The sequence below is a fragment of the Numenius arquata genome, chromosome 4 (genome assembly GCF_964106895.1).
Source record: "Numenius arquata chromosome 4, bNumArq3.hap1.1, whole genome shotgun sequence".
Classification (NCBI taxonomy): Eukaryota; Metazoa; Chordata; class Aves; order Charadriiformes; family Scolopacidae; genus Numenius; species Numenius arquata.
In genome coordinates, this window is record NC_133579.1 from 70,280,762 (window position 1) to 70,306,234 (window position 25,473).

The following is a 25,473-nucleotide window of genomic DNA, read 5'->3' on the forward strand; positions in this document are numbered from 1 at the left end:
CCTCAGGAGATGGCGACGCCAGCCACGGGACACGTCGCGAGCACAGTCGCGAGCACGGGCGGCCCCCTCCTCACCGCCCCGCCCCACCCTCCCCACCCGCGAGCCTCCACAGAGGGGTCTGGAACACATCAGGCCAGACGCAGCCCCGAGAACGACGCGCCGCCATCGCCCGCCCGGGCAGCGGCTCCTCCATCCCCTCAGCACCCCGAGGGCTGCGCCTCCCGCCGCGCAGAGAGTAGAAAAGACCCGTTTCGAGCGCGAAGAGAACCTGAGGCACCGGTACGCCGCCGCCGCCTTTTCGAAAAAGGCGGGCTGGCGAGCGTAGGCCCGGCCCCTCCCTCGCCTTGACCCGGATCTTCCTCCGCGGCAGAGGGAAGGAGTCCTTCCGCCCCGAGCGCTTCCGGCGCGGCGGGAGCTGAGGGGAAACGGCGGCTGGTGGGGCCCGGCTCTGCTATGGGGAAGAAGCACAAGAAACATAAGGCAGAGAAGGCGGAATGGCGCTCAGCCTCCGCCACCGCCTACAGCGGTAAGAACCGGGTGTGGTACGGAGCCATCTTAGTACGCGGGGACGCGTCTACCCCACCTCCCTATGGCTGCCGACAGGACCCGGCGCCTCTCGGTGGGCTGGGTCGCAGCGGAGCGCCTGGAGGGGGAGGCCCTTGTCTGAACGTGTGAGATGCTGGGGGCGGGCGAGCGCCCCGGGGCCAGGCCGCCGGCGCCGTCCCGTTGTCCGGGAGGGGCGGGGACGGAGGGAGGCGGCGGGTTGCGGGGCTGCTGAGCGGCGCGGGGCGGGAGAGGAGAGGCGGGAGGCGGCCGCGTCTGGAAGCGGCCCAGGAGGGGTAGGGGGAATGCGGGGCCGGTGGTGTGGGGTGTTTTGAGACCCCCAAGCGTTTCCGTGTCTCGAATGGCTGTTACTGATGGATTCCGGTTCCTGCGCTGGTTAAGCGGCGCTTGATTTCACCTGAATCTTGGGATGTTTTCAGGGAAAGCCGAGGAGTTAGTTCCTTATGTTTGTGGAAAACAATGATGTGAAATATGCTGAACCACTTTCTTAACTTGGCTTTGTTAGTATGCTGTTATTATTCCCTCCAAATACATTGCATATATTTTCAAACTGCAGCAAGTTCTTGACAACAGTATTTCAAGAAGAAGCATCAGTAATTGCTGTACGTTACCACCTTCACTTATGAATGTTTTACTTCTTAAATTTAGATTACGTGGATAAGCCCCTGGAAAAACCTTTAAAGCTGGTGCTTAAAGTTGGAGGAAGTGAAGTGACTGAACTTTCTGGGTCGGGGCATGATTCTAGTTACTATGACGACCGATCAGATCATGAGCGAGAACGACATAAAGAAAAGAAGAAAAAAAAGAAAAAGAAGTCTGAGAAGGAAAAAGAAAAGCATCTAGATGATGAGGAAAGAAGGAAGAGAAAGGTAAGCTACGATTTTTAGAATTCAGACATACCAGTCTTCTTCATGCTTGCTTAACATCTAAAATCTGGCGTAGACTACCAGAACCATTTAAAAAAAATAAAATATCACTGTTGCAAGAAGCTATTGTTCAGAGACAGCACTTCACAAAAGTAGGAAACCCACGTGTGTGTGTGTGTTGGTTTATTTCTTTAAAAGTGATATCCTGGTGATGATTTTTTGAAAAAAGTGAAAGCTTGTTTGTTGTAACGGCTTGTTTTTCATATCCATTTTCTTTGTCTGTAGGTATGAATACTTCTGTTTTTAAGTTGGATGTTCTGTATTTCAGATCAGAAACCTATTTTGCTACCACTTGAGGAGGGTATTCTCAGCTTTTCAGATTAATCTGGATTGTATTTCTGTTTCTGAGATATGCTAAGTTATGGGACACTGAAATCAGTGTGTTGACTCGAAACAACTTTCTGAAATCTGATTGCTTTACTGAAAACAGCTTTCTGAAATCTGAGTTGAGTTGAGTACGGTGGGACCATAGTTTTGTTGGCTCTTGTTTAGGGTAACCTGCGTGCAAGGTTTTGTGGCTTTGTTAGTAGCAAATGTGTGGTCACCTTAGTTGTCTCTGCTGAACCTTTAGGACTAAGACTGAGATCAGCGAGAAGGCGTTGATGGTACAGTTACCTGTACAATTTCATTTTGCTAGTATTTCTTTTGCATACTAATGATTCTCTGACCTCTCTGCTTTTTTAATTCTCTTCTGTCATGTACTTTTACCATTCTCAAGTGACAGTTTTTTGGTACTACTTTGTATGTGTGGGTGGCTAAGATTGGTCATTTTGAATTGATTTATTTGTTAAGCTTTTATTACTTGAAAGTGATGTATCTTGTAGGATCGTACAGAAGCTCTGGAATACAGGACAGACAGTTGAAAACTTTATTTGTACAAACATTTTCAAATGTTTCAGTTAAGAGTACGGCTGGGAATTGAAATGTCTTTAATACAACTGTTTAAGACGAGACCTTGTAGCATAAATTCAAATTATTTGTTTTGCCTTTGCTAAATAGGGGGGGGGGGTTGTTTGGATTTTTTTTCACAGCACTTCATTATTAGTGCATGCCAGAGAAGATAATAGATAGATAGATTAGTAACAAAACTGTAGTCTAAACAAGGTTAACGAAAGTAGGCTTTTCTGTGCGAACATGAATAATGACTGTAAGATTATAGGAATGACTCAGGCATGCCTTTGCTTTGAAGCTCAGAAAGAGATCATTAATTACCAGCACTGCTACAGAGCATTTCTTGTGGTTCTTTTGTAGGCTTCCTAAATTATCGTGTACTTTATTGATTCTTATTTAGTGCACCAAACAGCAAAAATACATTGATCAAAGCAGAGCTACAGACTGTTCTTTACTGAATAGTAACTTCTTTTGCTCTCTGGTGTAGCTTATTATCATGCGATTTTATATATAAATAGCTTCAGAGTTTAACATTCTTTTCAGTAAAAGTACAGTAACTAATGGTAGAACAGTAGTCTATTAAATGCAAGGAAGCAAAAGGTGAGCAGTATTAGTGTTAATCAGAGAAGAAAATTGAAACAGTGATAGTGAGAGTGTATGCACTATTGTTTAAACCATATTATGACTCAGATACAGGTTGAGTTTTCCAAACAAAAAATCATGGTCTCTAACCTTTTAGTTTGTGGGATTGCACATTCCAAGTACGTTCTTCTAAAATCTGTCGCCTTCCTGCTATGCTAGGAAGAGAAAAAGAGGAAAAGGGAGAAGGAACAGTGTGACACTGAAGGAGAAACTGATGACTTTGATCCTGGGAAAAAAGTGGAGGTTGAACCTCCTCCAGATCGTCCTGTCAGAGCGTGCAGAACTCAGCCAGGTGAGCAGTGTGAAAAATTAAATCATCTTGGGTGTATTTACAAGCATGCACAACAAAGCTTTTGTCAAAGGTACCAAAACATAAAATTTCCATGAGGATTTACTGAAATCTAGAGACTTTTTTTTCCCACTTTCCGGTATCTGAAATATCAGTATTCCTCTTGCTGCCTCTGGTTTTTAGTAGGTTTGTTTTTATGTGACTGAACTTGCCAAGGATGTCTGTGTCTGGGTCCTGTACTTGGCAGAACAAAGCTAGTGTAAAAGTGCCTAGTGTTCCCCTAGTTCCTCTCCACAGCATTTCCTCAGTGTTTACAGAACAATGCTCACAATGTCTGAAACTAAATTTTGCTCAGTTCAAAGGAAAAAATCTTGTGGAGACTGCTTGGCTGTTATTACGGTCTTTTTTTATAACCTATGTGGGGTTTTAATTTTAGTGTCTCTATTTTCATCAAAAGTATGGCAGTAAGTTGTGATAGGGTGTCTCTAAAGACCATAGTCTCCCTAGCTTTCATTTACCAATCGTCTTTAATTCCCATCACCAGCCAAAATACCTGTCAGTTGCATGTGGTAACTTCTGCATGTTTAATCCCTTCAGATTTTGCCATGGTTTCTTTACCTGTAGCCACTGCTTGATAGTTAAAACTCAGCATTTTCTAGTGGAAACTTTTACTTACAAGAATTTTCAAATACATCATGACCTCAATACACGTATGCCTGGGAATGGGATTTAGTGGCAAAAAGTTGGATCTTCAGGAATATTTTGAGTCTTGTCTTGGAAACACTGCCCGTTGACTGGTCAAATAATTTATTGAGGAATTTTCAAGTTATGACTACGTATTTAATTGAAGAATGGTGTCCATCAACTGTCAAGGTGACCTAATAGGGGTAACTGAAGTTTTCTGGTCAAAGCCTTATGTCTTTGGGTAGTCTGGAGCCTTGAAAAAACCGACAAGCTGAAAACTGGTATCTACATTGACAAAGCTTCCATTTTCATCTGCTTGGAAAATGTCGTTCGAAAGCATATAAATTCTTACCCATTCTGGTTAAGAAAGGAAATACCTCTCTATTATCATGAAGAGTTGGAGTTTTAATTCTAGATTTCAGCATGCTACTGCATTTGATTTTAAAACTTCACGTTAAAGCCAGTCTCTCTGAAGTATGTGCATGGAACAGGTAATTAGTGTGTAGTGTTATTGCTTAATCTGTACAGGAAGTGAAATTGTAATCAGTACATCTCTTGCCAGCAAATCTGCAACTATTTGTCACTTTTCTTTTTGATTGAAAAGATTCAGAGAAGCTAAGTGCATGGGTGTTATGGTAAAAAAAACCATTAAAATTGCACGGATAACATGTTGTAAGAATGTGGATTTCCCAGCTGCAGTATTTGAGCAACCAAGTTTCACTTTTCCTGTAAAAATCGAAACACCTTACTTTCACCTTATTAATACATTTTCTTACGACTACTACACTTAGCATTATATCTGATTTAAAGTTTACTAGTTTTTAATGTGATTAAAACTCAGTGAGTAGTAAAGGAGAAGAAATAGTGACTGTATGCTTAGAAATCTGATGTTCTTCAGCTTTGAAATCCATGTCTCGTTGACCTTCAGATCGATACAAGCTGTACTGGTAGTTAAGATTTTCTCTTTAGTATTTATATTTTTAAATAAATAAATATACCTACATTCTGTTTCATTGCACTTTCCTGTGTTTCTGTCTCAAACTGCAGCTGAAAATGAGAGCACACCAATCCAGCAATTACTGGAACACTTCCTTCGACAGCTTCAAAGGTATAAAGAATATTTTATCTGCAACTGTGTCGACAGTGTCTAGTGCATAGTTATATGTGTTACTTCACAACTTCTTTTACTGTTTTCCCATTTGAAAATGGTGCCTAAAGAATGGCTGTGGTATGTTTGGTAACGTTTGCCATCATGTCAGACCCGTTTAAAAAATTAGTTGAGAAAAATTATTACCAACTATGCAATTCTAGCTTTTGGCAGGGAAGTGTTTTGTACAGAGGATATGTTGCCATTATAAATTTATTAAATATTAATGACTTAGATTAGGAATTTAAAAACAGTTATTAATTTTAATAATTTAAAAGTCTGAATTGTTCTCATGAAATTTTGTTGTATTATGTGTCCTCTGTCAGATATCAAAGCAAGTTTATACCTGCTTACTTGATAGAACTCTTAATTTGGTCAGGCTTTTTATTTTATTGTTTTCCATAAGATGTTAACCCTGTACCTCATGTTAAAAAAAAAAAAAAAAACCAAACCACAACCACAAACATCCTGAAACAATAAACAAAATACTTCAATTTCCTTTTTTTTTTTTTTTTCAAAAAAGTCTATGTATGTGTAATCAAAATTCTTGCCTGTATCAGGAAAATTTTCAAATATGCTTCTGTTTTATGAGAGTACTTTTAGTGTTTTTTCTTTTTAAGTAGTACTGTTCTTTTCATACCATTAATTGATGATAACTTTGTTTGCTGATATAAATCTAAATGTATTGTTTTTATTTTTAGGAAAGATCCTCACGGGTTTTTTGCTTTTCCAGTCACGGATGCCATTGCTCCTGGATATTCCATGATAATAAAGCATCCCATGGATTTTGGTACGATGAAGGAAAAAATTGCAGCTAATGAATACAAATCAGTCACTGAATTCAAGGTGAATTGACAGAGATTTAGTTATTTCAGAACTCTTTAGTAAGAAACTTTTCTTTTTAACTATAGAAGTGTTTCTGACAATTATTTTAATATCCATTTTTTCATAACTGAGCACTTTTGTATATTCTGTGTGTTAGAATGGGTTTCTTGCTTCATTTTTCACTGTCAGATTTGTCAGATTCTACTACAAATTACTGTGGAAACCAAGAACATGCTCTAAAATTCTATGGAATTCATGCTGCTAGACATAAACATGAGTAAGACTATCACAAAGACTTAAGTGGTTGAAGAACCTGGAGCTCCTTTTTCTTTCTAGACCCGGTTAGATTGATTAAAAGGCAATTTTGACATGTCTGCAAGAAAACTCTGGATATACTGAAGCATTTTGTGCAAGATTCAATAACAGCTATGTACTTTTTATCTTTACTTATCCTATTTTCCATATAACTTCATATGGAATGGTCTTTTGGCAGAAACTTCCTTGCCAAGTTCATTATCAACTTGCCTTAGCTGTTTTGTGTATTGCTGTTGCTGTAACACTTTATTGGATGCATTGTGGTTTTACACATAATGCAGTAAGAAATCTTTTCATAGTATTACTAGCCTATGGAAGGAAAGGAGTTTTATGTAACTGATTAATGAAGTTCTGTTAGCTGCCTTCAGTATTATTGTTTTCTAGGGGGCTTAACAGTAGACTTATCAGAGAGCATTGGCTTGCTCCTCGGGGTTGATTACTTGTGAAAAGTCCAGCAAGGTGAGCAGGGAATGGCTTATATTTCCTATAGGTGCTTTGGCAAAGATTATTCTGTTTTGTTATGTAGGCTTTATTTTCCAAAAAGGTATAGAGATTTATAGGAAATAGTAGAGAAGGATTCATAATAGCATTGCTGTCAGCAGTGCCGTCAGGTCTGTAAATTCTGTTGGCTTGCTGGCTTGTCTTATTCAGCAACTTAAAAAGGAAGCTTGAATGGGAGCTCTGTGGCTCTACTTAGTTACATGCAAGGTTGCAATAATGAAACTGGCAGGATAGCAACCTAAAAAACAAAACCAAAAAAAAAGCAAACAAAAAAAAGATTTCACTACTGTTTATACTGACACATTCTTTTTTTTCTGGAGGAGTTGGTTTCTGCTGGTACTCTGAGGAGCAATAAATAGTTGCCAGAAGTCTGTCCATCTTACAAAGAGGTTGAACTCCCTTTCTAGACATACGAGTGTACCTAATTATGCTTATGTCTTTGTAATTCTGTGTGATACAGAAAGGAAGTTTATAGCTTTTCGACCTCTAAAACAAGGCCTGCTCAAAGGGTATCTTTCGTTTCTGATATACCTATTACAGCTATCTGAGGCTAATTGCAAGCCAATAAATCATCTGTCTTAAGTGTAGATGCTGCAAGAACCATTTGCTGCATTTAGAAGAGGGGAAATTGCTGCAGAAAACTCCTCAGTTTTGCTACTGAAAAAAGGGTCTACTTCAAAGTTGGACAAGCAAAAGACTCTTCTCTGCCCTTTTCTGCAGCACTTCAAAGGCCATCACTAGATATATAGCTCACATGGGCTTCTTTATCTGCTTCTCAGCTCGTAGTTTGCTTCTCCATGTCACCTTCCAATTTGAGAATTGCCTGGAAAGACTACTGCATGATTCTTGGTTATTGATTTGCCAACTTCAGAGATTTTCAGAGGCATATCATGTCCTTTCTAATTCAATGTTTCGTAAAGCTTCTAATAATGCTTTCTGTGCTTTACTCTACAGATCACTAGCATGTGACTAGAAAAAAGGCACCCTAAAAAAGCTTTTGCAGTCTTCAACAAATTTTTTTTTTAATTCTGTTTACAGTGGAGTGTGTTGCGTTAGTAAGAATTACTTGAAATTATTTATGACAGATAACCATTCAAAGGAGAACACGAAATCAGATTCTTTTGTTGCATGTGATAAGCATCTAGAAGGCTGTTTCTTGTGCTCTGAAGGTTTTTTTTCTTTTTATTTAATTAAAGTGCAAGTGTCTGAAGAATTGGTTAAATTACTAGAATTAAAATTATATGTAAGACACGTCATATCTTTCTGATGTCCTTGTATTTCTCAATTCGGTTCTGATTTTGAAGGTGGGAAAAGCACCAAAAATACTTACCTTGGTGCCTTCCTTAATTTCTCCATTTCTTCTGTTTGGTTCATTTGCACATGGAGGAAATAGTATATTTGGCATTGAGGGAAAAGGTTGGGGTTTTTTATAACCAAAAAGCCAATTCCAAACAAAACTGAACATCTTGAGGAAGCAAAAGGGGTTCAAACCTTTGCAATTCTGTGTTACCTTTCGGCTTGCATTTACTCCATGGGGCTGTTGCTAAGATATTATTTTGTTCTTCACAGAGCTGCCATGATGGAACGGCATCTTCCAGTCATTTAACAAAGGAGTTTGAAATTTTAACAGTTCCTTTGTTTTGTATTTTACAGGCAGATTTTAAACTGATGTGTGATAATGCAATGACTTACAACAGACCAGATACTGTTTACTACAAGCTAGCCAAGAAGATACTGCACACAGGCTTTAAGATGATGAGCAAAGTAAGAAACCTATTAAAAACAAAAAACAGAAACTGTTTGGGTTATTTTTTTTGGTCACACTTAAAAGGAACATAATTAATAACAATGGTAAATGTTACTTCATCCATTTGTGATTAGTAATAGCAGTGCCTGTTAGTGCTGCTATATTTAAGGACTCGATAGCATTCTTGTTATAGCTGCACCCTTATTTCTCAACTTCATTTGCACCACTGAAGTCTGTAGGAGCTTCTTCCACTGGCTTCTGTGGAAGCAATTGAGATCCATGAATATAAAACCCAACTGTAAAGCGTTGCTTCTGCTTGAAACTTTAAAACAGGATCTTATTTAAGTTTTATTTCTGCATGAACAAGAAAGCTTTTCGTTTTTGAAGGTGGTGGGTGTAGGGGAAGTTTCAGGTGTTTCACAAATGCGCGCGTGCAAACACATTTTTTTACTCAGATACAGTTGTTGGCTTGTAAAATGAAGTTATTTTGGTCAGCTGTTCTGTGTGTGTGTGTGTGTGTGCATGCATGTCTTGCAGTTATGGTAAGTTTTGTGTAAAATAGGCAGTTGTCTTTGCATATGCAGTTTTTTGTTTGTTTGTTTCTCTCTTGATAGTTGGGCTGCAGAAATTCTGATGCCATGCTACCATGACCAAATCATGTTGCATCGCCATTGGAAACGAGGCATTAAGAACAAAATAAGGCCATGGCCATTCCCATCCCATCCCATTATCATAGCATCTTGGCTATGAGGGAAAGGTTAAGTCCCTGCCGCTCTGTCCTTTCTGATTCTAGGAACGGCTGTTAGCTTTGAAGCGCAGCATGTCGTTTATGCAGGACATGGATTTTTCTCAGCAGGCAGCTCTTTTGGGTGATGAAGACACAGCAGTTGAGGAACCTGTCCCTGAAGTTGTTCCTGTACAAGCAGAGACTACCAAGAAATCCAAAAAGCAAAATAAGGAAGTTATTAGGTAAAGGTTTTAATGGGCATGCTTACTGGCTTGTTGCAGCTTTTGTAGTATTAGACAGCAGCAAAGAATTGAGGAAAAAACCTCCTCTCTCCTTGTGGATAAATGGGCAGTTTTATTAATTTGTTTATTTATAGAAGTAGTTTAATAACCCAGTGATTCCCAACTTGAAACAAACAATTCAAAGAATGACTGCATATTCTATAAAATGCTTGCAGTTAATGTGTGTATATATATATTTTTTTTTATCCTTCTTTATATCAAATAATGAGTAGTTTCTTCCTGTGATGGTTTGAAATGTTTCTTTCATTTTTAACATAATCATAAATACAAATGCATTTTATCCTTTTTTCTTTTTTTCTTCCCTCTCCCCCCAAATGATTGAGTGTATCAAAATCTAAACAGAATCTTTGTGGGAGGGCAAAGTGGCCCCAGATCACTAAATGATTTTTTTAACTTTAGTCCTATCTGGCAGGATATAGAGGTATAGGAGATTATTTCTGGAGCAGATGATAACATATTCCAAATTAAATCTTATTAAGCTACTTTGTAAAATATATTGCTAGTGCAATAGCTGTCTTCCAGCTAAACGCACTCCCGTGTCACAAAGTCCTGTTTTTATAGCTAAAACCTAATTTTAGTCAAAGGGTTTTGTTTTCTATTTTATGATTTTAGCAGGAACTGTGTTTTACAAGCAAAGTATGTTGTTCAGTGTTCTTACATAGACATCCTAGGATAGGTGTCGAATTTAAATTGTAGAGCATTTTATCAACTGGAATTTTATGAAAATAAACCGTAACAGAGCATTAGTAGTTATATCTTAAATCTGATCATGTAGGTATGTTCTGCAGACTTCTTTCTTAAACATCCAAAGTAAAAAAAAAGAAAGTGAAATATGACTTGTTATTTCAAGTTCATGTGCTCTCATTTTTTGTTAAAAGTGAACTTTTTTTCTTTAAAGCGAGTTCTAATCGGCCACATATTTTTTTGTTACACTTCAAGCATTTTTGAAATCGTGCTTAAAGTCTGGTAGAAGAAGCAGTATTTTAATGTAGTTGTTTTGTGGAAATAAGAGACTGAAACATGTATCTTCAAAAATAATTTTAAACTGAGTAATTTTTTTGGCTGGAACTACTCTAATTTTACTGTATAGAGACATACCTGTTGCTGTATCATGGAGAATTGTCAAAGTGTAATTTGTTCATTGTTTAAGAATTAACTGAAAGTGCCTTTCTGTAAACAAGACTCGATTGGGGGGAGGTGGTTTGGTTTTTGTTTGGGTTTTTTTTGAAAGATAGGATGATTTGGTTTCTATGGTGCGTAGAATAATAGACTTTCTCTTATGATTAATTCTTACATAAACTCCATTACAGGAGTTTATGTTAAGCAAGTACTTTGCTACTTTCTGTGAGTTCATCTTCAAATACACATAGCTAATAGAGCAAGAAATTGAGACTGCAAGCAATGTAGTACTGCTTTGTCTTTAATATCTGCCCTAACATACAGCTCAGATAGTTATAAATAACTGACCTTGAATTTTATCCTGATGCCAGTTTCCTTGCAAGTAGTTGTGGTCTAAATTTCCTGTTCTTTTCAATGTTTATGTACCTTCAGTAGTTGGAATTAATTTGTTTTTTCTAATTAACGACCTTTTAAGCACTTGTATTTTGGCATCAGTAGGATAGATATTAGTCTTTTTGATGTACAGCAAGAGCTTTGGGGGGAGAATCACAGATATTTTTGCCTTCATGTTTCACGGTTAAAAACAGAGAAAGAGTTGAAGTCAATGTTTGCAAAGTGTTAAAGCAGTTTAGACTTCTGTACTGTAGTTTAAAAGTGACTGGATCACTTGGACATCCTAATATCTAAGTAGTTTTTGAAAATTCTGTCCAGGATGTTGCAACCTTCTGAACATTCTCTCAAAATTCTTGTCCATTTTGTATTCTGTAGACTGCGATACAAAGTGCCAGTTGTTGAGGTGTTTCCTGCTGTGTACACAATTTCTTAAACTTTCAATGAAACAAAAATCGTATAACACATTTGTCTCATAATAGTATGATCCTGTGATCTTTTTATTGTCTTTAATAGCAAAACTTTCTTGTGTATCGGATCTGAATCTCTATACAGAGAGAAATTCTTAGCTAAGCAAATGGAAGAAGATACCCCAGGAGAGAGAAATGGATTTGGTGTGAGGAGATGCTCTACCCATTACCTAAGGTGTTTGGCCCTGGTGTCTAATGTCCATATAATGCCCTGAAAGATTTTGATGTACAAAGTTTATTTTAAATATATAATATAGTGAAGACTGCCATATCCTACTGATATCTTCACACTTCCCCTTATAATACTACCTTTCTCTGATTTTTATATAAAAGCTAAGATATGTCCTGTTCTATCTTAGGTATGCTTATTTGTTACTCTTTATTGTTCTGGTGCTTTAATGAAAAGGGATCTACTGAAAGATAAATGTTAAATTCTGTAATATCAATGAGAAGGAATGGTGTGATTGATACTGATTAGGAATACTAATTGCCCATATTAACAAACATAGGAATTAAAGGACTCCCTATTAGACTGGGAGCAGTGTCCTACAAGCAACTAAACGACGTAATCCTCGTAAATGCAGCCGTTACAGTTTTGGTTTTTTTCTCATATTAGAGTTACAGAGTCTCCATTCCCTCATCATGTAATTTTTTTTCTGCATCTTTCTATTTGGAATTTGTCAAAACAGCATATTCATGCATGTGGGAGACTAAGGACTCATGCAGCATTCACCTTGTATAAATGCAATTTTAGTCCCAATCTCTGTTTTGTAATACTTCCTTTATTTTCATCAAGGTACAGAAACAATTACATTTTGGAAGTTCAGTAGTTTGGTAGTTGTCAGCTTCTGCTGCAAAACTTCAGTTTAATAATATGATTATAATTCTGCTTAAATCTGAAGTAGACTGACACTGGGAGAGGAGTGGGACTGATTATTCTATTTAGCAAACCCAGAATGCAGCCCTTTGTTTTGTTTTAGCTTTTAATGTCTACAGCTGCTCCTCTTCTCTTTCTTAGTTGCATATTTGAACCCGAAGGAAATGCGTGCAGCCTGACAGATAGCACTGCTGAAGAACATGTCCTGGCACTAGTGGAACACGCAGCAGATGAAGCTCGGGATAGGATCAATCGATATCTACCCAACAGCAAGGTCTACTGCACAACAAAGTTCCCGATTCCATTTTATGTCTGACTGTCGAATGCTTTGTTTCATCTTAGGAAGCAGCATTACGGTTTCTGAGATGCTAACTTGTAGGGTGTATGCTCTGTGTGGAATACCAAAATGACTGTTTTTTTTATCATTTAGTTCCCACTGAAGCTTATTCTAGGGTGTCCTAAATGGATCTCAAGTTGGATTGTGCATTGAACATACTTAGAAATTGTCTTGCAGAAAACAGTGATATGTTGCTCAGTCTTGAATCTGGCTTCCTTAATTGCAACCCTTAGCATTCAAAGTGATTAAAATAGCATCACACTCTTCTTATTGTTGCAACCTCAAAAAAAACCTGTGGTGTAGATCGGAAGGTTATTAGGATTTGCCCCACTCCTGCAAGCCAAGGAATTCAGGAATTTTTTGGACAGTATTAACCAAAGGTTTGATCGTCTTGAATGTGATTCTGATACTGTTCCATGTGTTTGGTTTTTGTGCTGTTCCAAGAGCACAAGGAAGGATATCTTAGAAGGAGTAGCTCGGGGATCCTGTTAGTGCAGTTTTCTCAGTGCTGTCTGCTTATGGGCTGTGTTTTTCTTAGCTGTGTGATAATGGTGGATTCCTTCATGACTTCACGCTGTGGTTGGAGTGAATGCTACAGGTACCTTTACTGTTTCCCTTGCATCATGTGGAGTCTTATTGCCACCGTTATACTTTGTCCTCATTTCTCATTCTGTCGCATACTGCAGTATGTGACTGCAATTGAAAAAAGAATCAGGATGATCCTACATCCTGCATTTTCCACCTGTTTTTTTAACAACTGCTGGAGAAGAAACGTTTGTTTTGAAGCACTAGCAGTAGCAGTTGTGTCTTCAAACTTAAATGTCTATTTCTTTGACAATGGCCCTTATTGTGCAGTCACCTTAGGCTCAACTGCATTAGGAAGTAAAGCCTCAAAGAACAGTGGGAGAAGATTTAGCTCCGTCAGTATATTTCTGTTTCTTTGGATAATTAGAAGACTTGCTAGGATTGAAGGCTATTTGAAACCTCTAAAGAAAGAGTGACTTTTATAAAAGCCTTTAAAGCAATACCAATCTTCTGCTGATTGGTAGCTTTACCAAAAAGGCCTGTCATGTTGATGCAGTCAGTTTTGCAGTCTTCAAGAAAGAGTTGTTCTAGGTGGGCATCTCTTAGTTGCTTAGGCCATTAATTAGCTAGACAACCTGCTGCAGATCCCACTGAATCTAGGCAGCACTTACACATTTTCTTAGAGTTCACCTGTTGTTAACTTTTGCCATCACTTGAAGGTATTGTTCTCTTCCTTCTCTTTCCAGCATTTGTCACCTCTTTTTTTTATTATATGCCAACATTAGCTTTGGCCTTATGTATGCAGAGAGTTTTAAACTTTTTAAGAGGGCGGGAAGACAAAATAAGAGATAGATTTATTGTTCAATTTACTTGGAAGTATTTACTAATATTTCTTTAGGGAGAGCATAGTTTTCATTTTCTGTCTTTACTGAGAAGTTACAGACTTTTTTGCGCGATTCATGTGTAGTCAGTTTCTGACATCAGCTTAGAGCCAGAACCGATGCAACAAACTATCTTCACAGACCCCAGTGTGTTCTATTGTCTTTCAGATCTCTGGCTGTCATTTTAGCATTGTATTTGTGTGTGCTGATAGGTCTGTCACAGCAGTTCTTCCTCTTTAAGAATTTGATAGTGTATTCACAAAAGTACTTCTAATTAGAGAAGGTTGTGGGTGAGCTATGGAAACAAGCAGTTCAGTCTAGATTTGAAAATAAACAGTGAGGTAGATTGTGGATAGGAGTTACAGTTCCGCTTCTAAAAAGCGTGTTCTAGGCTTGGCAGTCAGAAAGCCTGGCTCCAGCCTAATTATCATGGAATTGTTTTTGTCTTGGATGCAACCTTTAGAACTGATTTAGGATGATGAATAAGGAGTTGTATATGTGACACAGAAACTTTTACTCCAAAGTCTTCTGTTCTGAAGCATTTTCTAGGCAGTGATAAATAGCTGTGACTCAAGATTCTCTGTATTAAAAAGGGAATACCAGAGTGCAGGTTCTGAATACAGCTAAAAATGCTTTTTATGGCTTTCTGTGTAAGTAAGCAACTCCTTCTTTGAGTTTGGACTGTTTTGAGTGATTGCTTCTCTATCTTTGTGGTTCTATCTACAGATCGGTTATCTGAAAAAAAATGGAGATGGGACTTTATTATTTAGTGTAGTAAATTCATCTGATCCAGAAGCAGAAGGTAAATGCCATAATCTTTCAAGCAAACATTTCTAATGTTGCATGTTCTACCAGATTTTGAGGTACATAGAGATCCTGTGTAGTATAGATGAGGTGGTGGTTTGTTTTTTTTAAAAAATAATTATTCCCCAGACCATTTTCCCCAACAGCTATATGTAGTATCTCCAATATAAGATGTTTCTCTTTGCCTTTCAAATGTTCACTCTTCAGGTGCTCTGTTTTACTGATGCTAACAGCAAGAAGGTAAAATAATATCTAATTATAAGCACTTATACATTGTTACAAATTTATAGAGAACTTGGAAGACAGACTTTTGCTCCGAGTATCCTGGAGTGTTAACATGTAATAGGCAAAATAAAGATGAATGAAAGTGCTGTGATCCTATGTAAATGTGTAATACAGAATCATCTTTTACCTTTTATTTATTTCCTAAGTTAAATTCTTAGCTAAATTTCAGTTTTAAGTTAATTACGGTTTGCTTAATTGTTTTTCTTTAATTCCTTGATTCTTTCTGTGGGTTTTTGTTTGTGCTACTACTGTACATAATTTATATTGTCTTATCCTTTCCACGTGATTACCATTAGATTCCATAACAGCAAGAGAGATTTAAAATAACTGGAAGTGTCCTAAATGTTGTTGGGATTTTTTTTTTTTGCGTTTAAAAACATATTCCAAATTATTTGAGCCGATTTAATTAAGCAGTTCTCAGAACTTTAAAAGAAAGAAATATTGCTATAATGGTAATTATCTTAACAAGATCCTTCATGTGCTGTCTGGGTTTCTATAGACAAACTACCACTTAATCAACAAAAGAAATTGCTTTTATTGCTTCACAGTATCTGGATCTTGAATGTTTATGAATCAGGTAGTAAAATAATTTCAGATGCTGCTGTACACTTTGAAATAACTACACAAGCCCTAGATCTTGTATCTATAAAAATATACAGATTAAAAGACATTTAGCCTTTATCGTAACTGCAACTTTTTATAATAGCAAAATCTAAATATTCACCGTAAATAAATTTTAAACATGAAATGCTTTTCTAAATTATCTTCTTTTAAATCAAATTATTAGAGGAAGAGACTCATCCAGTGGATCTGAGTTCACTGTCAAGCAAATTATTACCTGGCTTCACTACGCTGGGCTTTAAAGATGAACGAAGAAATAAAGGTAAATGCCAAAGAACGTGTTTTAATTTTGCATTAACTAAGTATTTGAGCAATTTCTTGATACAGAATAATTTCAGATTATACCTGGCTCCAAAGAAGTTCACTTGGTTAGTTGTATAATATATAATTGTTCCTTTTACAGCAGAATGCAGTTTTAATTAAATTGACCTTTTTTCCTTATTAAACATCACATAATTAGGAGTTTTGCCTTAGTGTTGTAGCCACACTAGATGCTTTCCAGTAATGCCATTTTTTCTGAAGGAAAAATTTTTTCCTGAGCAACTGCACTTACAGTTGAGGAAAAAAACCTTTTGGTCATTTGTGGTTTTGTATCATATGACAAGGATTTCACAAACTCTGAATTTTTTTTCTACTATTATTGACATTTTTATAGTTTCTAATCTGCTCTTCAGAAACTGACTGGCAAACAACAGTGAAGTAGACACATGGAAAAAAACAGAAATATAAAAGGTGGCAGGGGGATGAATCTTTTTTTATGGGAGTGGGGTAATTAACTTAATCCTTTATTTTCCAGTAGGATAAGTTCGTTTATTTATATGGTTAAAATAGTTTCACTGATTCTAGAGTCTGCAAGTGTCGTTGAGATACTGCTCTTGATTTCAATTGGAGAAAAAACACCATTGCACTTCCTATATCTGTTTTGGAAAAGAAAAGCTTTTTTTTTTTTTTCTCCACCTCTTACCTCCCTCCCCCAGTGATCTTTTACACTTGTGTTCATCATTTGTCATCTCTTTCTTCTACCTGTCTAGTAACCTTTCTTACAAGTGCTAGTACAGCACCTTCCATGCAAAACAACTCTATATTTCACGATTTGAAATCGGATGAAATGGAACTCCTGTACTCAGCGTATGGTGATGAAACTGGGATACAATGTGCCTTAAGGTATGTGCTTCCTTATTAGAAGGCCTAACTTCTCATAGCAATTCTATGAAAAGCAGTTTGGACTAAACATCAACTAGGAGCTTCCAAATCCCAATATTTTTTTCTAAAACTTATTTTAAAAAATAACTCACTTCAAAACATGAAGCTAGCTTTCATCCTGGTTGGTGATTTGTGTTTTGTTTTGGGGTATGTGTGTTGTATTTATTAGGTTTTTTTCATCTGCACTTTTAAGTAATCCTGGTTTATTGCAAGGCTCTTAAGGATCTTGTTATTAGGATCTTTGACCACAAGATATTGTAGGTTGCTAAAGATTTAGCATTTTGCTTTAAACCCAGCAGTAAGTTAGTTTAGATATGCAAGTAATAACATTTCAGTGACTTTAAAACAGTGATATTTTTTCAAGGAGTTTCAAAACAGTTAAAGCTACTAGAAAAGGAAAATCCACTTTTCATTAAATTGTAGATCTTGGAAAGAAAGAGTTAATCACAAGCTTTTTTCTTTTCTTTGTGTTGTTTTTGTGGTTTTTTAACCCACTACCGATGATAGGTCAAGTGAAAATTTGCTGGTAGCTATGAAAAACAAGTTTGTACGTACATTTACTTCCACTTAAAAAAAAATAAAAGAAAAACTTATCTTGAAGGCCTTAATTGCTTTTCTGAAGAAGCATAAAAGTGTAAAAGAACAAGGAAAATGTAGGTGTAATGCAGCATATTTGGGGAAAACCATACTGTAAGTTGAAATATTATTTACAAAAGTAAACATTTCCTGTAATGTTTATATCTCCATTCCTACTAGCTTACAAGAATTTGTGAAGGACGCTGGAAATTACAGCAAGAAAATAGTAGATGATCTTCTGGACCAGATCACTAGTGGAGATCATTCCAAAACTATTTATCAGCTAAAGCAGGTGTGTCCTTCGTGCACAGAAATGTCACAATTCATCAAAACAAGAATGGACGCGTTTCTGTTTTTTAATATTGTATGAGGTGCTTTGTTTTCTGCTGCCAGTTTAAGCAGTGCAGGCTTCCTGCAACCAAATTAGGAACTGAATTAATCAGCAGAGAAATAATCTTTTTCTTTCCTCCAGCTAGTTCAGTTCTCCAGTGTGGTTCCCTATATGACTGCAGAACTGAAGAGGCGGGTGGGGGGGACGCAGCACAGCAAGGGTAGAAGGGGGCAACCATCCGAATGGTGTTTGGGCAGCCCTGTGACTCAGTGTCATGACTTGCATATCTGCTTCTCGGTTATATTATAATGCTTTTGTTAATGATTTTTTTTTTATCTTAATTTAAATGCAAAATCTGTTCCTTGTGGAAGGGTTAAATATTTGGAACATTGAAATAATGTTGGAGAATAGATCAATATGGCTGTACAGGTATCTATTACCCAACAGTGCTAACTTTTAAATTCATCTAGTATGTATCCCGCCCATCCACAAGAAAGGCCAGAGGGAGGATATTCTTTTACATCTAGAAATACGTGTATACAACACATTGAACTTCGCTTTATAATGAAACATGTGCCTTTCCCATTTTGCCACCTTGTTCTATGAATATAGTTCCAAATGAGAATTTCTGAATGCCTTTCAAATATTTACACTTAGAAATGCTATTCAGTTGTGACATGTGGATATGTAGAGATTTTGTGCAATTAAATGTGCTTCATATGATGATGTGCCATGGTGTTTTATGTATGACTACTTTGTGCTGCTACATCTGAGTGAGAATGAATCTCTCTGAAAGTGCAGCCTTAAGTGATTTGCAATCAGGTGTTTCTGAAGTAATGACTGAGATCTATGACTTGAATATAAAGTTAATGGGCAGAAGAAATAGTGTAAGGGGACTCAAAGATTAGTCAAAATGCATAATACTAAAATATTTTAAAACAGTAATTGTTACGTTGTAGTTGCATTACAGATATGTGAAAAAGTTAGCTGGCTCTAGCCTCGTTTTGTGCGTGAAGTTTGAATATGCTTGAAATTGTACAAGAGAGAGATCTTTCTTCTATGGTGAATGAAGTAATTGTTACTGTCCTTTCCTTCCAGAGGCGAAATATCCCTGTCAAACCACTGGATGAAGTTAAAGTAAGTTATGCTGTTACTCAATCTGGTGGGGTTTTTTTACCGGAAAAAGTGTCTTGGCATTTAAAGGAGAGAAAGTGGTCTTCTCTGGGCTTCCAACATTCAAATTCCTAGTTTTGTTTCATCTGCATCTGTTCTGTATAATAGTACAGAAAAGCTTGATAAGTGGAGTCTGTGATAAAGAAGAGGCTGTTAGGTTAGTCCTAAAGAGGCTGTCCTGGTTAGTTGTAAATTGTTTACGCGAATGTATATGATCACCCATTAGAGATGAGCTAGTCTTTGTTTTGTTGTGAAGGATCTGTGCAAACATCACAAGACACGTGAGTGTTCTGTGGTAGCCTACAATCTGATCATGGTAAATCAATAAATTACGCAAACTGAGACTATTCATAGGAAACGTAAGTATAAACTGTGAAATGCGAAGATCTAAAATATGATTTGATTCTTTAGGTCCTGCCAGTTCTCATAAAAGAAGAACAGAAGTTGCGTAATACCTGTCCGGATTCTTCCAAACAGATTATGGTAAAATGGTTTGTGTGTAAAAACAACAAAAAAAAAAACCCCAAACAAACAAAAAACCCTAACCCCAAACCAACCAACCAAACAAAAAAAACCCCAACCCACACAAACAAACAAAAGGAGGATTGAGAAATTAATTTTGTTTCAGTGCAAGGATATGCATGCACTGAGGTAGAAGGTTGAAGTTACAGTATCTCGAATAAGCTTTCAGTACTTAACATGAATTCCCTGACACTCGGTCTGTTTTAGTGGCTTTGTTTGTCCTGTTGTTCTGTATTCTCTAGTTTAATTCAGCATGCGTAACTAAATCTCAGAGGCAGAAAGAAAGACCACTTAAGAATCTGAAAGATGCTCGATGACTACTGATGATGAATATTTGAGGTTCGACCTGCTGTAAAAGTGGGAATAAACAGTAGTATTTATCAGTTTTATCACATCCATTGAAAATGTGTCTTAGAAAGTACAGATAAATAATGCCTATCTAATGCTTTCACAGTGACTAATCAAATCTTTATTTAAGTGGTAAAGGTTTTATCTTGCAAATTGTTTGTGACAACAGCAGATATGCACTGTATTCCATGGCAATTCACATTAAAAATATATGGATTACATTATAGCAATGAATATATATTCCTTACATTTTGTGGAAAAGTTTGTGTTTCTCTAGAGGGTGACTGGTTAAGTTAATTCATGAAAGTGCTAAGTTTCTTTTTCATATTTCAAAAAGATAATACCTGGTTGTGTATTTACCCACACGTCTTATTCCTTCTGCTGGAACAGCCAGCCTCAGAGAACTATGTTAAAAGGTGTTTTGCAGCTTAATGACTTTTACTTTGGTCTCTTACTTTTTGCCTTTACACAGCAGTATTGCAAAAGGTATGGAAAAAGTGAAATTGTTGTCATGCAGACTGTATTATGTTATGCAAATGTATATAAAAAAGACTTAAGAGACCAGCTCCAGCTAATACTGTGTATAGAGAGGCCCACCTTACTGGTTTTATTAGTCACATAGTAAGAATGTCAATAAATCCAGTGTTGCATTGCAAAGGTGAGGGAAAAAGGGATCTGGGAGTGGTTCACAATGAGGGATACCAATAATGCTTCCCCTCACCAGGGTTCTGCCATGGGACAGGGATGAGTTGAGCATGTTGAGCTTTCAACAGTCCTGGAAGATGAGATGAGAGATACTTAGACTGCCCTGCAGATCCTTTGCCATTCATAAGACTGGTCTGTCTGTTTGGGCTGCCCTGCGAGTTGCAGGTTAGCCAAGGTGGTTATGGATGCTCCAGTCTTAAGGGTTGTGGAGCATGGTTTTGAGAATATGGATTCATGCGTTTACCTTAAACGTTAAGAAGTTACGATGACAGAGTTTGTCACTATTCCTAGTCTTTCTGTTTCTTGCATTTTAATAGGTTGGAGAATCTGCTGGAGACAGTAACACTTCTGACTTGGACTTTCTCTCTATGAAACCGTATTCAGATGTCTCTCTTGATATTTCTATGTTAAGTTCTTTAGGTAAGTAATTAAATATACAAACCATCAATTATGTTTTAATTGTACCATTTAGGCAAATAACAGCTGGATTTGCTAAGAATGTGTTCAGAAAGTAGTAATAAGTCTGCATTTGATGTAGGTAAAAGTCTGGGGCTGGTACGAGGTAAATGACGCCTTGGTCTATGTTTCCTTGGAGACATCCATGTTCTAGCCAAGCTAACTTTTCCTATACCACTGAAGAAACCAAAGTATTTGTACCTCACAATTTTCATAGCTTTGCTTGTTTTTTATGTGTTCATAGTAACGTAAATTTTAAGAATCAGCACGGAGCTTTAGCTCAGAAATGTTACTGTCTCACATGCTGTCTTTTGAAATACCTGGGAGAGTAGGTAAGTATGTGAAGCTCAATCATATCACCACTTGGAATATCCCAAAGCAAAAAGTGGAAGAAACTTCAGGTGTTGGAAAGACTTTAGCTTCAAATAAGGCAGTGGTAGAAAAGTATTGCGTTGTTGTCTCAAATACACATCTTTGATAGGTATCCTTTAAATACTACAAGTAATGTTCACCCTGCAGGCTTCTGAGCTGGTCAAATGTCTTCAAAAATGTTATCAAACAAAAAAATACTGCTTATGGTTTAAGGTACGTTTAATTCAGACAGTGAAAAATGCCAAACTATCTATTATAACTGAGGTAATTGAAAGCTTAAAGAAAAAAAAAAATTCTACGAATTTGTCCCATAGCTGCAGTATTTGAAAAGCAATTGTAAGCTCTGATTATGGTGTCACACACTGATTTTATTGCAGTACAGTAAAAAATGAGTAAATATCTGTTTTATAGATAATGTTTAGACATATCAGTCATACTATGAATTTCTTGCTCCATTGAAAGCTGCTTATATTTTTGTTCTTTGATCTTGCTGTAAATCATCATACTTCTAGATTACTTAGCTTCCAGAGAGAGTTTATGGCATTATTTCTTAGCATAATTCTTGCAAAGTTAGCAAGGTCTGCACTGAAGACAGCCCAAAGAGAAGGGAAAGAGTTTATTTTCCTTTTTAAAGGTGAGGGATTTTTTTTTAAATCTTCAGATGAAAGAACAGCGTATGTTGGCACATACTGCAGTTCTTTCCAATTTCACAATTTTATTTGACTTACTAAAAAATCAGTGTAGCTGGAAAAGATACTATTCTTAAAACCTTCTGTGATGGGGATTTCTTCACCTCCATAAGTTACGTGTTCTATTTTAATAGTATTTTAACTAAGGTATTTAAGTAATCTTTTTACTGACTTCCTCTTTGCTGCAAACCAAGTACATTATTTCATGCCTGGAGTTAAACAGATGAGGAAGACAAATGAAGCTATTATAGCTCTTTAAATACTGGGAGTCAGTTCAGTTTCAGCCATTTCCCATGGCGCTCTTCTTCATCCTCCAGTATCGCCAAATTCATTTCAACGTGTATTTCTTGAAACTGCAAACAGATCTTCAGTTGTTGCCTTTTAGAAGTGCAAAGGAAAATGCAAAGTTGAGGTCTTTTGTGTAATAGACAACACTTGTGATAATTTATTTTAGGTGTGCCTTTTTCTATATTGACTTGGTAATTTGAGTCAATCCACATGTGCTAATTGTGGTTTCTGGTTGGTAACTGGTGGCCCTTAGGGAAAGTGAAGAAGGAGCTTGATCATGATGATAACCATTTACACCTGGATGAAACAACTAAGCTGCTGCAGGACCTTCATGAAGCTCAGGCTGACAGAGTGGGATCCCGGCCATCATCCAATTTGAGTTCCCTCTCCAATACCTCTGAAAGAGACCAACATCATCTTGGTAAAGTTACCTGTGTCACAGACGTTGCAGAGGAGGTTCAGATTGGATATTAGGAAAAATTTTTACACGGAAAGGGTATTAAACATCGGAATGGGCTGCTCAGGGAAGTGGTTGAGGCACCATCCCTGGAGGTGTTTAAAAGATGGGTTGACATAGCGCTTAGTGACATGGCTTAGTGATGCTTTTTTATCAGAGTTAGGTTGATGGTTGGACTAGATGATCTTAAAGGTCCCTTCCAACCTAGACAATTCTATGATTCTATGTGTTAATTTTTAAATATGCGTGCATACTTTTGACCTGTGGAATTAAGGACACTAACTGTAGTTACTTATTTTTTGATTAGGCATGATAGAAGTAATTGTGAAGTAAATTGCTACCGACTGGCAAATACCTATATGCACTTGGAATTTATGCTCTTTGAAATACTAAAGAGCATATAATGTTTATTCTACTTCGGCATAGTTGTATTCAGCCAGTAAGAGGTGGGATTCTATCACAGCCTTCCATTTTCAACTGTAAAATTCAGTGATGCGCAAGATGATAGGGGAACGTATCACTTAATAATTTGATGCCATTTCTAAAAAGATAGGAGACGTCGGTTGGATGATAGTTATGTTTTGCGTAATTTTTCAACTCAGAGTAATGTAATAATGACTGCTTTTTCAAAAAGGATCTAAATTAGTGAAGTAAATTCTTTTTCAAAATCTCCTGCTTAAATATCATTTAAATGTCTGTCTTGCTTTAAAAGTCAAAAATAACATGTGAAATAACCATGCTGTTTATGTATGTAAATATCTCTCCATTATTTTTCTGTACTTTAAAAGGTTTTATTATTTTTTCTCTGTATTGTACAGGAAGCCCTTCTCATCTGAGTGTTGGAGAACAGCAAGACATGGTTCACGATCCCTATGAATTTCTTCAGTCTCCAGAGACCTCGAATGCCACTACGAACTAATCTGATGTGTACTATATGTATTTTGTATTTTAATTATATTATGTTTTTGTCCATGGCAGAAACCTCAAATTTGTCCTCTTTTCTATGAGGATTCTGTATAATATTATATATGCTAGATTAAAGAAAAAAAATAATAATACTTACTTAGTACATCATGTTGCTAGCAATGTACCAACACCTGCTTTTGATTTGTTTGTTGAGGGAGGTCGTTGTCTACAGGTATGTGAATCTTGACTGAAAAACAACAAACGTGTTAGAAAAAATTGTATTTTATAGCAACTAAAAAGTGATAATTTTCCCAGTATCATGGCAGCAGTCATGAAATGTTTCTGGTAGAATTATGTACCAGTTCTGTTTCGGGTCTTCACCTGAACATCTTTTGAGGAGAAATACTTTATTTCAGCAGTGACAGAACTGCATGAATTGTTATCATTATCATGTTTTCCTTCTCCCATCTAATAATCTGTAGAAGTTGTTTCCGTTTCCCCATATTTTTATCTTTTAATCACTCTAGAGAATACTTATTTGAGAGTAACAATACTTGGTAGTTGCATTAAAATGAGAATCCTACCCTTGATCTAAAAAAGATGGATTTTTTTGTGATCCCTTGTGTCTTGAAACACAAAGAAAATAATTATTATATTTTTTAATTTGGTATGTATATTGGATAGAAAAAATACTGGATAAGGTGTGCTTTTCAGTAATTTTAAAATAAAACTTTTATAATTCAGTACTGATGCAGTGGGGGTTTTGTACCATTGATATGTGTGAGCTGTACAGATGTTACGAATTTACAATATTTTGTAAATAAATATTAATAAAAAAAAACAAACCCACTTTTGATGTTTGCAAATACCTTGTTCTTGCCAGGAGAAAATTTGCTTCCTTATCTTTATTAAGTCTGAAATACTGGGAGGCTTTGTCTGAATTTTTCTGCTGCTTTGATTTTTATGCATGGCTTTCATCATGCCACATGTAGCTGTAAACAAAATTAACTGAATTTCTAGGAACCAGAGAGGAAGCCTGTCAGATAACTGATATCAAAGGCTTGATAAAGCCTAAATAGGAAGATCTGTTTGCTCAAATAAGTATTTGTGGTCTGGATGGTTTCCTCTCCCCCTCAGAGATGCCTCTTCCCAGCTCCTCCCTCACCCCACTTCTTGGGGATCTGTTTGCTCTTTTGCAAAACGATTAATGGAGCAGTGGCCCACCCTAAAGGCTGTAAATAAAGAGTGAGGATGAGGAAACGGGAGCTCTTGAAATCAGCTTTGCCTGGCAAAGACAGTTAAATAGCAAAGCCTTTATAATAATGAGCTGTCTCAGTTGCAAAGGATCTGAGAGCTGTGCTTCTCTGGGAATGAAAATCTGCAGTGTACCCCTCAGATCAGCAGTACGTCATTCTTGTGTCTTGCCTTAATACTGAACAGAAACACAGATTTTGATAAGGTACTTTGGTCAGGTAAGTGTCTTACCTCTATGAGTCGTCTTTGATAAAATTAACTGTATCAAATTAATTCTTTGCAGTTCATCCTGAGGTGAAAAGTTTTGGTTGTGTAGCAAGTTTG

At 36.9% G+C, this 25,473-nt stretch overlaps 1 protein-coding gene across 8 annotated transcripts; it reads left to right on the forward strand.

The window, feature by feature from the left end:
• Window positions 1–405: 405 nt before the first annotated feature.
• On the forward strand, window positions 406–24,724 carry BRD9 (bromodomain containing 9). Of its 8 annotated transcripts, none has more exons than XM_074146993.1 (18): window positions 406–526; window positions 1,213–1,433; window positions 3,183–3,315; window positions 5,044–5,104; window positions 5,845–5,989; window positions 8,438–8,548; window positions 9,325–9,500; window positions 11,586–11,714; window positions 12,558–12,690; window positions 14,886–14,961; window positions 16,036–16,131; window positions 16,901–17,033; window positions 17,829–17,940; window positions 19,078–19,116; window positions 19,564–19,635; window positions 21,045–21,147; window positions 22,786–22,953; window positions 23,808–24,724. In XM_074146993.1, exons 1-18 carry the CDS (start codon window positions 454–456, stop codon window positions 23,906–23,908), a joined length of 2,082 nt encoding a protein of 693 aa, XP_074003094.1. In that variant the 5' UTR covers window positions 406–453; the 3' UTR covers window positions 23,909–24,724. The 8 variants fall into 8 exon arrangements, with proteins under 8 accessions (XP_074003094.1, XP_074003095.1, XP_074003096.1 ...); XM_074146994.1 differs by having other exon boundaries at window positions 11,625–11,714; XM_074146995.1 differs by lacking the exon at window positions 11,586–11,714.
• Window positions 24,725–25,473: the final 749 nt, after the last annotated feature.

Bases quoted from the DNA above. Each gene is read 5' to 3' on its own strand.
- BRD9 (XM_074146993.1), top strand. From the start codon at position 454: ATGGGGAAGAAGCACAAGAAACATAAGGCAGAGAAGGCGGAATGGCGC. The intron at 8,549-9,324 runs GTAAGAAACCTA...TTCTGATTCTAG, and splicing joins GCTTTAAGATGATGAGCAAA to GAACGGCTGTTAGCTTTGAA. The intron at 17,034-17,828 runs GTATGTGCTTCC...CATTCCTACTAG, and splicing joins GGGATACAATGTGCCTTAAG to CTTACAAGAATTTGTGAAGG.